The sequence below is a fragment of the Emys orbicularis genome, chromosome 1 (genome assembly GCF_028017835.1).
Source record: "Emys orbicularis isolate rEmyOrb1 chromosome 1, rEmyOrb1.hap1, whole genome shotgun sequence".
In the NCBI taxonomy this organism is placed as follows: Eukaryota; Metazoa; Chordata; order Testudines; family Emydidae; genus Emys; species Emys orbicularis.
The window spans coordinates 289,546,849-289,560,453 of NC_088683.1; the positions used below are offsets into that span (position 1 = coordinate 289,546,849).

Consider the following 13,605-nt stretch of genomic DNA (forward strand, 5'->3'; position numbering starts at 1 on the left):
GCAAAATGTTTCACTTTGTGTGAGTATGTTCTGTAGAAGGATGGAAATTTTGAAATTTCAGAGAAAAGCAGGAAAATATTGCAGAAATGTTCAGAATGTATCATCCATCTTCACATTTTTTCCAAATAGCTCTAACTATAATCTAGCTCAGGGATCGGGAACCTTTGGCACGCGGCCCATCAGGGAAAGCCGCTGGCGGGCCAGGATAGTTTGTTTACCTGCAGCGTCCACAGATTTGGTCGATTGCAGCTCCCACTGGCCGCGGTTCGCCGTCCCAGGCCAATGAGGGCTGCAGAAAGCGGCGGCCAGCACATCCCTTGGCCCGCGCCGCATCCCGCAGCCCCCATTGGCCTGGGACGGTGAACTGTGGCCAGTGGGAGCTGCAATCGGCTGGATGCTGCAACCTGCGGATACTTCAGGTAAACAAACCGTCCCAAAAACCAGACACCCGGTCACCCTGTGAAGCACCTCACTACCACTGGCCCTTAGCGCAAGGAAGTCTTGTCTGTGTCTGCTGTGGGTCAGCTCCCTGACTCCACCGGTCCCGGGCAACATGAGCACTCCGCTCTAGGCCTGTGCAGGCCCCACTCTCTCTATACAGATTAGCGATAGGCACTCTCCAGACCCTGAGCCCTCTGACTGTTGACCTGGAGTGTCCAGCCTCAGGTCTACTGGACACAGCTTTGCTGCTTACAAAGAAGCAGTACACTCAGCTTACAAGTTTCACATCAGATCACCATTCTGTTTGACACACAGCACTTAGATATGTTTATAGTGAAGCAAGTGAAAGTTTATTTAACCAAGTTTAGAGAGACAAGTGACAGCAAGTAGAAGTATTGGTTACATATAAAATAAAATCATAACACAGATTCTAGAACCTAGATTTACTTAACTAGCTGCTTTCCTGTGTTATAGAACCCTGCTTACCCAAAGTTCTTCCACCAGTTTACAGCCAGGCTTGGCTGTGATTCATTCATGAGACATTCATGTCAGCTTGCCTCCTTGATGAAAGATCCTGGGTGTCTTTGCATCCCCAAATATATCAGAACAATCTATTGTCCTTATTCATAAGCAAGACATCCCCCTGCTGGTTGGGTTTTTCCTGAGTACTTCTTTTTTGTAGATTTCAGTCTTTTAATCAGCAGCTGGCTCAGTATGCAAATAAGCCTACATTGTGGGGCACATAATAGACAATGTCCAGAGAGGTAGATAAGCATCTGTTACCCCCTGCTTGAAAGGAACCTATCCAAGGTATATCACCTCCTGGTTACCTGCCTTAAGAACATAATTTTTAGTACAGACAAATAAATATTAAATATTATCAATACATACCTTTCACCATGACTGTGATGAGCAGTAGGCTACTGGCTCCAGGCAGAAATCTCACATGCCTCCCTTTCATGAATTATTATACATATATCTGATGCAGGGGACCCCTGTAAAATCCTATGCACCCTCTGTACCTTCTGCCAGTTGTCATCAAGAAGTCACTGGGTCAGAGACACTGTGCTCATCATTTTTGCCGGCTTTTCAGGTAAATCTTATAGTTCTTTGATGGGGGCAATTTTCAGTTTACATTGGTTAATATTTAACTTTACAGACTTTTTATTTTTTAATTTTTCATTAATATAATAGCAATGAGCAATAAGGTCAGATAGGTGTCTGAACTTGGGAGGGCGGGGATGAGGGCGTGTCATTGATCAATAGTGTCCCTTAGATTTAAGAGTAAATACCTATAGCCTTAGACATAATGAAGGCCATTTTTCAGTGTTGGGCTCTTCACCAGTGTTATGTGGAGACACTAAACTTTTCAGCTATGCATTTGTGTACCTGAGAAAGTGCCAGTATTTCCTGTGACAGAAGTTGTTCCTTTTCAGCTGGTTTGAAATGCCAGCCATGTAGAGAGAGGGCTAGTGAATACATGGGTGTTTTGTTTAGTCTGTGTTTTTTCAAACTTTGCATTCCTCTCACTCACTGTTGCTCCATATATTATTTTAATATGAAAGGACACCTGTCATTAGTTTTTGTTCAGATTTTCCTTTCAGCATTTCAGAGCAGACTTAAGAAATAGGAGATACCAAAAAAGTTATTTTTGCTCTGTAGGTTTTAAAACTCCATTCACTACCTGTTTTTTGGGGTTTTTTTAAGAATTGTTTAATGCCTTTTGCCAGCTGTACATTACAGAAATATATTTATTGGCTTGTAATCCCTTCTTTAGACAAATATTAAGAGGAAACATCATCCTTTAGATAATCCATTTGGATTTGGTTTTAGTTTTGTAGAGTTTTGGCCTAGTGTAAAATTAACACATCTCTTTTCCCACTCCCTCCCCCATGCATGTCTTGCCTGCTCCCTTAGCTCCAGTCCTGCAGCCCTTCATGTGAATATACCAATGGGTTAAAGGGTTGCAAGACCAGGCCCATATCCTGGGCTAGAAAACTGGAAATTTAAATAAACAAAACCAATTTATAAATTACTATATTTTAAATAAAATAGGAAGTTATATTTGTCTTGGGTGTCACTTTTATTTTTTAAGAAAGACTTTCTAAAATTTAGTGCCAGATTCAATAAACAGTAGAGCTTTCCACTGTGGAAACAAGTGCATATCATGGAAGTCCTCATTTCTAGGCTTATGGTTTTTCCTGCAGGCTGCTGCAGCATGGAAGATAGCCATATTCTTTTATTGAACTGGGCTCTTAGAGCCTGATCCTGTTCCTATTGGAGTCAGTGGCTTCAATGTCATAGGCTAGGGCCCATAATATTTAAAAATTAGTCATCAGATAGCTCAAGAAATTGACAATGGACTATGGGGAATGACTTCCCAGTTCTACCACATCCCTGGTAGATAGCATCTACTAGCCACATAGGGTACATCTACACTGCGATAAAAGACTCACCCCACAGCCATGGCTGGCCCAGGTTAGCTGACTTGGACTGATAGGGCTCAGGCTGCTGGGCTATGAAATTGCAGTGTAGATGTTCAGGCTCAGGCTGGAACTGTAGCTTTGTGAACCTCCCCCCCACACAGGGTCTCAGAACCTGGGCTCAGCCCAAGTCTGAACGTCTACATTGCAGCTTTATAGCCCTGCAGCCTGAGCCACATAAGCCTGAGTCAGCTGAGCCAGGTCAGCTCTAGGTCTTTTACTGATGTATAGACATACCCATAGTAGCCTGGGTGTAATGAGATGGATCTCTTAGTCCAGTTCCTCATGGACAGGAGTCCACATCACAAAAAGCTTGTACTTCCAATTCTCATCTCACAGCCTCTCTGCAGACAATTAAATGATTTCATTAATCTGGAGCTGTTTGTGAGCACTAAATTCACCTTAAGCACACACAAAGCAAGGGAATAATTATTCTGCACTGTAAGTCTGATACAGTGCCAACATGGAAAAGTGCCCACACTTACTCCAAAGCACTTTGTTGGGAATGATGTAGGAAAGTGAGTCTAGTTTTAGCTGTGATTGCTCTTGTCTCTAGGTTATGAAAAATATTTGCAGCAATGCCCCTTGACTTTGTAAATATGAGATGCATAGGGGTTTGTCTGTGTGTGGCACAAGGGAATACTGATTTTTGTTATGCAGAATAAAATCTTCTCTAATTTATCACTTAATATTTTACCTTCCAGAACTATAGTACTTACAAATTCTCACGGCCAGATTGTAGTCCAGGATGCACGGCCATGTAGCAGCATAAAGGACAGTAAAACCCCTCCACCCTTACTCACACCCATGGGTATGTCTACACTGCAATTAAACACTTGCTCTTGGCACATGTCTGCTGACTCTGGCTCGCTGGGCTTGGGCTACAGGGCTGTTTAATTGTGATGTAGACGTTTGGGCTGCAGCTGGAGCCCAGGCTCTGGGACCCTTCCCCCTCACACAGTGTACATCAGAGATGCCATGGCTGTCATACAAATGATGGCTGGAGACAAATTCCACACCTCCGATGTACTAGGGGCAGATCCTGAAAGGACCTGACAAAGGTAATTCTGTAAGTGAAGTCTTTGACAGCTATGACAATAGTGACTCTGTGAAAACTGCAGAAAGACAATGCCGGACAAGATATAAGGTTGGATGCAAGAAATACTAGATGATTGGTGGATGCACTGTGTCTCCGTGGAAAAAGTTTCTAAATGTGGCATACAACAAGCAGTCACTAGTAAAATTCCTCTGTGAATATATCATTCAAAATGCACCTGAGAGTGTAGGAGCACACCCAACACAAACACGCCTTGCTGGATTTCCAGTAGGGAAGTAGCAAAGTCCATCACCAGTAGACAGGGCCGGCTCCAGGCACCAGCTGAGCAAGCAGGTGCTTGGGGCGGCCAAGGGGAAGGGGCGGCACGTTGGGCTCTTCGGCGGCAATTCGGCGGAGGGTCCCTGTCCCTCTCGGAGGGAAGGACCTGCCGCCGAATTGCCGCCGAAGAAGAAAGCGGCGTGGTGGAGCTGCCACCAATCGCGATCGCAGCTTTTCTTTTTTTTTTCTGCCGCTTGGGGCAGCAAAAACCCTGGAGCCGGCCCTGCCAGTAGAGGTGCTGAAGAAGTCCAAAACTTGCATAGTACTCAGGAGGAAGTGGACACAAGGATGCTTCTGAATGCTGTATGTGCAGCCTGGCTTTTGGGTCTTTTGGTGTCAAAGGAACCATAGTAATTAGATAGAGATATTGTGGTCCTTGCTGTTAACTGCTTTCCAAAAATGGAACACATAGGTAACATGTGCATTGAAACAGGCACCATTACCAGCACAACTGACAAGGGTCGCTTTATATCTGTGTGTGCAATTTGTGATGTACTCGCTCGTGACTTCTGTAACACACTTCCTGCTGTACACACATTAACAGGATGTGACTGTATCATCCCTTTTTGATATTGGGGGAAAGGGGAGGGAATGTGTATTTAATGTTGTCAAAACAACGGGAGCTTACCAGTTCAGTGATCTTGCCAAATTGGTAGAGAGTGATGGACAAACTGCAATTTCTGCAGCAAGGAAGTTGGTAGCCATGCTGTATGACAAGAGTGAGAAAGAAAAGGAGACCCACAGAGGCCGGAATTGCTTGCGTCTCAATCTAGCCATCAAAAGGGACAAGTGACTGGCCAAACTCCCCCCAGGTGAGGACAGTTGAAGAATATGTCAAAAGAGCATCATGGCAAGCAAAGCTTTGAATGCCTTTGCACATAGGTATACCAGATATTGGATCACCATTGCATTATGGATGGCAAAATGTGGATGATGAACTACATCCTGTGTTCCTTAAGGGCCCAATGGTACCTTAACTTCTACAAGATCATATTTGTGCCTATACCAGTAGGTGTCACTGCACAATAAACTATGTCTGTAGTTGGAACAATCTTCCCTGCATGCAGTGTGCATCCAAGGCAATGAAGACTGCGGTAACTCTCAACAGAGATCATAATGATGAACAAGATGATGATAATGATGTTGACTAGAAGTGTCACCGGTGCTGTTACATTTCAGTAATACCTGTACAAACATATTATTAGAGTTCGTTGTTGTGATGCATGGCGGTCACAAAGAAATTCAATTTTATGTTTTGAAATAACACATAGGGTCATTAAAATAACAAATGAATGCAAATATTTCAAAGTAGTCATTTTAATGTGTTAATGGTGTCATTGTTTATCCCCATTTTTAAGGTAATGGCACCACTTGACAGCTCCACATCGTTCCTTATCTTAAAGTAGATATAATAAGCTTTCAAATGATGTGTGATGTGCATGAGTGTAGAGAGAGTACATTTAGTCATTCAAATTGGTGGTATCTGCCACTGGCCTATTTAATGGGACTGCGAACAACTTGGGACAGCGCCCATCTCATTGTTCTGTGTTTGTACAGCACCTAACACAGTGGGATCCTGGTCCATGGCTAGAGTTCTAGGTGCTACCACAACATATATAATAAGTATTGTAGGTTAACATCTTGAAGAGACTTGCCTGGCGGGGATCGGATCCAGCAAATACTACTGGGAGTATTGCAAGATCGAGCCCTTGTAAATTTTACAAGATTGCATTTATTGCCAGGCAGAAGTACCACTTCCATTCTCTGAACACCTTGAATTCTCTAGAAAAGTGTATTTTCTTCTGCAGAACTTTTGAAATCTTTATAACTTTATTTTTACCTTTGATTTAATTATTATCATCATTCACACTAGTGTTTACTATGTGTTAAGCACCAGCAATGTGATTGGCACTGGGCAGTAGGTAAAAGATAAAGAATCCCTGTCCCAAAGAGTTAAGTCTATCTGTCTATCTTAGAGTATTATATAGGTCCTATCAACATAGTGAGTCACAAACCCGAAGAGTCAAAGTAAAGCAGTGATGGTGCAGGGTTTTAGTTTTGGTTTTATTCCCCTCTCCTGATACAGACACAGTGAGTTGGGTATAACTTTGTGCGTGTATTTCCCCACATTATTAACGGCTTCTTGTGGGCAAGGCAGAAGAAGGGATTTTTAGGACAGTTTGAAGGAAAGAAGGGTGGTGAGTTGGCAAATGAGAACAAGCTGGTCATTGTAGGGCAGTGTGAAACCATGCACAAAGACAGGAGGCAATAAATATGAATGATTGTGAAGTGGAGGGGACACAGTGGATATGATCACAATCAAGAGCCATGCTAATGGCCAGGGCAGAGTAGTGCAGGTGAGAGCAAGAGCTATATGTAGAGGGAACATGTAAAGATAAGGAAACATAAAAGTAGCTGACTTTGAATTGAATGATCAGTGACTGAGAATATAAATAATAGCATTAAGAATTGTCAAAAACATCATGAAATTCCCTCTGTTCTGTTGGATGTAGATTTTATACTTATTTTTAATTGGAGAAACTGTTTTATCCCAGTTTGCACATGGAGAAACTGATTCCCTTCCCCAAGGTCACACACTGAGTTAGTGTCAGGACAAGGATTAGAACCCTGAATACTAAGTTGTATGCCCCAACCAATTACACTAGATTATGCTCCGCCTCCACTCTTATAATTTAGTTTCCCAAACTCGCTTAGCTGATATAAAACTTGCCCCTTGTCCAAGAGAGATGCTGTTGTCATGCTGTCTGGAGTGGCTCACAACCGTGAGTACCTACCTCAGGGCAGACTGTCAAAAACAGGGCAGACACCCCAAACTAGTAGTGTGTTCTGTAATTAGATTTCACCAAACCAGTAACAAATGTGAACTCCCAAATCACTATAACCGTCCTACCATGAAGTCACAGACAGTCCCCTTAGACTCTCCAGTCTATCTTACCACCAGGACAAACCGGACTTCGTGATAAATGGTTATTTATTCTAAAATCACACAATGGTGAAGTTGCTTCCAGTCGCAGAATACCAGACACTTACCCCAGATCAATTGGTACCCTAGATTTTACACCCAAAAAAATTAAAACACCTGTAGCCAATCCTGTAATAAACTATCTAAAGGTTTATTGACTAGAAAAAAGAAATAAGAGTTATTTACAGATTAAAGCAAGCAAACATATACACACAAATGAGTTATCATCTATATCCTAAAGGTGACAGAGTTGTTGTGATCCATCAGTTCAAAGTGTCTTTCCGGCTGCAGTTTGGTATCTCTGGCCTTGTCACAGAGCTCAAACAGGCAAAAAGAGAGAGATGGAAAATTTCCCTGGGTCTTTTTTTTGTTTCCTTCATTCAGCTTCCAAGTCCACAGGACAAGCTTCCTTGCACGTAGCATTTCCCAGGTGTGATAGGGCCATTAACCAGTCCTTTGTATTGCAATGTTCCTTGATGGCCTATGTGATTTTGTTAGTCCTTCTGGATGGGAGGAGGAGACATTCCTGTGCCTAGGTTCACAAGTTCAGAGCAAACATTTTCAAAATTATAAAGCAAAAGTTACATATTTTCTTATAGCACGGAATACAAACATTATAAATTAGATTAATGCATGGAGCAACTTGCAAGCATTTCATAGGGTCGAGACATTAAATACATTCTTATAAGACTAATACCTATTTTGAGCAAAACTAAGGTAAGGTGAACTGGTCTGGTCTCCAGCTACGAGTTTGTTAGTTCTTAGCTAATGCCTGCAGTCTTGGCAAGAGCTGGCATCAGGCCTGCCAGCGTCACAGCTGTATTTGCATATCTTACTAGTACCAAGACATAAAAGTCAAATTCAGTAACTTCACCAAAGACATATAGTGAGTCAGGAGCTCAGACCAAGTACATAGATTCTCAAGTTGTCTTCTAAAACATTTCCTTAAAATGTATTAAATCTTAGTGCTGAAATGGTATTCTGGGTTTTGTAGAGTGAGTGAGTGAAGGTCTGAGCACAGGGAGTCAGGATCTGAGATCTGTAAGTCTAATTCTGCCATTCACTCTTTCTGGGGCCTTGAGAAAGTCACTTAAGCTCTCTGCCTCAGTTTCCTTATCTGCAAAATAAAGATGATAATACTGACCTCCCAGGGCTGTGGTGAAGCCTGATTATTGTAAAGCAATAATCATTTTTAAAAATAGGTTTGTAAAGCACTTTGAAGTGGGAAAATGCTTTAAGTGCTGCTGTTTTTCATTAAAAATTCAAAACTATTTGACACTACTGTTTAAAATTAATTTGAATAAAACTTTAAATGACATCATTTTTTTGCCTTTATACTGCTTCTACAATCTGCTGTCATCCTCTGGGAATGCCTAAGGCTGCTAATTATACAATGGCCATTTTATTGTAAAGAGATTCTTGAACTGTTCAAACACTTTGCATTTGTTGGGTTCACTCCCAAATGTAGTCATCTATTGTCGCCGTCAATTTGTAACTCCCAGCCCAACCGCCGTGTCAGTTTGGGTGTGGTGGGACTGTACTCTCCCTTTCAGAATTAATTTGATGGTGATATAGGCGCTGCCGCCAGATGACACAGGTACTCCACACTGGGCATTTTGTTACGAGTGTATTGTAGCAATAACTTCCTAAACAGTGAGAAGTAATTGCAAGGCTTTTCCATGGATTTTATATAGATATAGATATAGATATAGATATAAATAAATTCATATGGATAATTAGAACAGTCACAGTTAAAATACATAAAACCTCTTTTTACAAGACATAAACCACTAACTGCCTGAGGGTAGAAAGAAATTTCCCCAAAGGCAGGTTATTCCATAATTGTCTACAGGGGAATTGAAGCATCTGACAGAAATCCCTGTTCCTGGGAAAAGCTTCAGTAGACAAACACATCAGTATTGCAGAGGAGAGTCCATATGGCAGAGAGATCCCTTTTGATGCCTGGCGCTCTCCCCTGTTCATATAATTGCATGAAATAGGATATCTGAGTGTCTGCGGATGGGGAGAGTGAGGGAGCACTTTCCTTAGGTGATTGATCTTATGGAAGTGGTCAGGTTAGATGGGAGGGAAGTGATTGTTTAGGAATTCCGGGGGCTGGGAAACAGCTGAGGATAGGATATAGGTTGGGAAAGGGTAGAAGCTAGATTTTGGCTAATTGATTAGGCATTGTGGCACTTATTAAGTACAATGACATTCTTAACGTGAAGTCAGTGGGACTTAAGCATGTGCTTAACGTTAAGTATGTTCTGAAGTGCTTTGCTCTGAGAGTAAGATGGGTGGGGAGAGATAAATCATTTAATAACAATAATTAAGGTACTTGGGAGGGTAGCATCTGGACTACGACAAGGGATGTTTTGGAGAGATGTTAAAAATATTTGGGTTATTAATAGAAAGTAGAAATGACTAGTTCCATTTTGGATTTGAGTCATACCTGCAACTTATTAAACGTAATTAACCTTGCCAAACAATAGCAGGGTTATTTTGGACAAGAAAATCAACATTACTGACTAGAGCCTTGTCCTTCCACAATGGTCCTTTTTCAGTCCTGCCTAATCCATTTAAACCATACATTGTACGATAGTAGTCATGCAGCAGAACTCCACCAGCCACTTCTCTAGGACTAAAAGTGCACTCTCATTGAGGTACCTTACTTTAGCTCATATGTTCTTACCCATCAGATTTCAGCACAAAAACCAGGAAGCCCTAAGGTGGAGCAGGAGATTAGGGGCCAGGTCATCCCAGCCAAATATGGGGAAAAATTTGCAGCTTCATTGCTTTTTTTAAACTCCATTGATTCACAGGGTTGGATCAACATACCCTCTGTGTCTCAGGTTTCTTCCTCCTTTTCCTATCTTCTCTTTTTTCTTCCATTCCTACCCACAGTTAGTCAAAGAGGAATGGGGTGATTCCAGGCTCATTCCCAGTACCAGTTTTTCCAGGGTTGAGCAGGCAGGACTGAATGGGAAGGGAGACTGGCTGCTGAAGCTGGAGTACTCCAGCTCAGTGCCACAGAACGACCTCCTTCCACATCTTCCACATACTTCTTACCTGCAGGGTTGTCATCTTAGGGAATGGCCCAGTGGGAGTGGTTCACTACTTATCTCTGGTATGTCTCATTCCTAGTTGAGGGCAGAAGCCATTTCCCCTGGCCTTCCTCTTTCCAAGTCAAGGGGCATTGGGGCCCTTTTGTGGGAGGGAGGCTGTGAGGGGGGGAAGGCCCTGCGTCTTACAGAGCTCTCAGAGCTTCAGGTAATCTGGATATGATTCAGATAAGCACCCATGTACCCATGTGGCTTAATGTACTGCACTTAGACTAACTGCATCCCCACTTTGCCTTGGAAGCCTCTATTACCAGAGGAACCAAAAAGGTCTGTTTAAGTTAGTCTGAATGAAAAGAGATTTACAATGTGTTTAGGATGGGGGCACAGTGATGGAGTGACACATGCTGTAGTTAGAAATCATTCATATGCCAGGTCAGATGGAATATTGTACATTTGTACAGCATTCCACACCAACTGTTTGTGGCAAGGGTATGTAAGAATTCCGTGGCAAATCTAAGTACCTTTTGTAGCACTTTGTCATTGGCAAGAACACATAGCCAGCCATCTGCCATTTAGCTCATGCTCATACACCTCATGTTAGCTGCAGAATTTCGAGAGCCAGATGCCATGCACCTCCAGAACACAATAAATATTATTCAGCATTTTGCATGCAATGGAGGATCACAGAATTAGATTGACAAAGTTCCTATCCTCATTGTTGCTTCCAGATATGTATTGTAATCAATTCAAAACCCAGAATACTGGATTGTCTTTGCAGTAATTGTTTTACTTCACCATCAGACATCAGAAGCAGTGCAAATTGTAGGGTATTAGCTGGCATATAGATTATATCCTAGATGGTTTGCAATAGGTATAACTCTTATTAGCTCAAATGTTGTTACTGCTATACCTAAATATGTGTGCAGCATATGAATTCTTTATAAAGTCACACGCTGCCATTTCATCTGGAGGTTTCAGGTCTTATCCCTCTAAACCGTGGCAACAATTTTCTAAACTGGGAAATAAATGAGATTTTTCCTTTGAAATTATAATGTGCTCAACAAGTGTTTGTTGACTTTTGGAGAGACACCTGCAGGGAGGTGCTGTGGGGGGCCAAGGTAAGCGTTCTCTCACTGTTTTATGTAATTGAAGTAGTATTTTGCTCCTCATTTTGCTCAGGATTCCAGGGAGCCTAAATATGAACCAGAACAAGAGTATAAATAAGCTAGGGCAGATGGTTTCTAATAAAGAAATCATTGAGGTAGAGATGCTTTTTTCCTCATAACACTGCTTGTGGCTGGCTGATTTAGCAACTGTAACCACAGTATACCTGATGAATTTCTACATTCTAATTCAATTTGCCAGTGGAGTTCCTTAAAGCACATATGTATGTGCACAAAAACACCTCAAGCTGGTTTTCTTTATCAGTTTTTGATGCACACTAGACTGCTGAATATGGGAGATACCCAAGAGCAGTTAACATGTCACCACAGAGTGCTGGGGTGGTTATGAAATTACATAAATTTGTGGCTTATAAGAGGAATAGAAATGGGTTTGCATAACAACATTATTATTTTGTAAATGATAAAATAGGGTGTTTTGAATTATTCTGCTGGTGTTGTATTGACTTATATAGAACCTGTATTATGCAGTGCACTTTACTTTTTTAAGTACAACATTTTCCAGAGCATTCAGAATTGGCCTAGCTCTGATCCCATTGAATTTACCCTAACTGAACAAGAACAAGGAGAGAGCCTCACTGATTGCTCTTTTTCTGTTTATTTTGAGAAATATATTTTATTTTTATAGACTTTTTACAATGTGCTAGTAAATGTTCTGTTGTGTGGTTTGTAAAAATGATGGAGCCTTTCTAATGAGCGACTTCCCTTTAGCATTCTGCCTTTGAATGAAAACTGAGGAGAGTCTGCCATTTTGAGAGCAGGTGTGGACTGGGGAAGTGCAAGCTAAAAGGATTGCACTGTCATAATGATAGTGCTTGCACAAAGCTCTGTCCTCAGATTGCTGTTGCCTTAATCCGGTTGATTCTCTTAGTCATGTGACTCCTGTAGGATTGAAGAAATCTGGACCAAAATATTTTGTCTTAATCTGCAGATTCAGAAAGTACAAATTTTGAAAATTTTCCTTAAACCGCCCAGAGGCAGTGGGAGTGGGGCGCATGCAGAAGGGCTTGGAGTGACTGGGATCAACTGAATAGAAAGTCACTACCTGTTTCTTTCTCTCTCTTGTCTATCCTAGGAGAAAAACCATACAAATGTACCTGGGAAGGGTGCACCTGGAAGTTTGCTCGCTCAGATGAACTGACAAGGCACTATCGCAAGCACACAGGAGTGAAGCCATTCAAGTGTGCAGACTGTGACCGCAGCTTTTCCCGTTCAGATCACTTGGCACTGCACCGCCGTAGGCACATGCTGGTGTGAGAAATGCTACTTGCAAGCAGAGTATAAGAGCTGGGTCTCTTAACTACGTGCATTCAGCAGGGCTGAATCCTCTTCTACAGTGTTAACACAAAGGACATTCCATGATGTCCATAACAAAAAAGCAGGAAAAGAAGTGCCACTCTTCTCCTTTCCATCTGAAGTTAAAGCCCCCCAGCATGGCAACCCCCCAAAATGTCATCATGTTCACCTGGGAGATAGCAACCTAAATGCTACAAAAATGGGCATTATTTTCCATACTGTGTCCTTTAACAACATTTATGGCCGGTACATTTTCTCAGCTGTTGGACATTTTATTCTTGAGAATTATTGCTATTTTGATGATCAGATAACACAAACCAATGACAAAAACAAGACCTCTAGACCTTTAGTATTCCATTGTCTCCCCCTTTTTTGAGTACCGTCTAATCAATATATAAAATATACCTGATCTGTGATACAAACAAGCTGCATGAAAGTCAGTGAGAAGATTTTGCTGGAGAGGTTCCACTGTCTGAAGTGTAGGGGCACTTAAGCAAACTTTTGCAATAATGATGGTGGCGTTTTACTATTTCACCACAGTTTGTCATTGCTAAAGGACACCAAACATGTAACCTTTTCTTTTTCTTAGATTTTTTTTTTTTGGAAGTCTGTAAAACAAAATGGGGTAGCAGCATTTCAGCTGAAGTACAGTATAAGCATCTGTGCTCTGCTGTGGATTTGTTTAGAACAGTTTGTATAGAAAGACCCCATCTACAAGCTACTGCCCTGTTTTCAAAGTGCAGTTTTTTGTCACCCAGGCATCCTACCCGTCTACATACATGTA

General features: G+C 41.8%; 1 protein-coding gene across 1 annotated transcript in view; it reads left to right on the top strand.

The window, feature by feature from the left end:
- Window positions 1-12,782, top strand: part of KLF12 (KLF transcription factor 12) — a 240,301-nt gene extending 227,519 nt beyond the window's left edge. Inside the window, exon 8 of the mRNA XM_065418059.1 lies at window positions 12,601-12,782. Coding sequence (XP_065274131.1) covers window positions 12,601-12,782 — 182 coding nt within the window. The remainder of the gene's footprint in view (window positions 1-12,600) is intronic.
- Window positions 12,783-13,605: the final 823 nt, after the last annotated feature.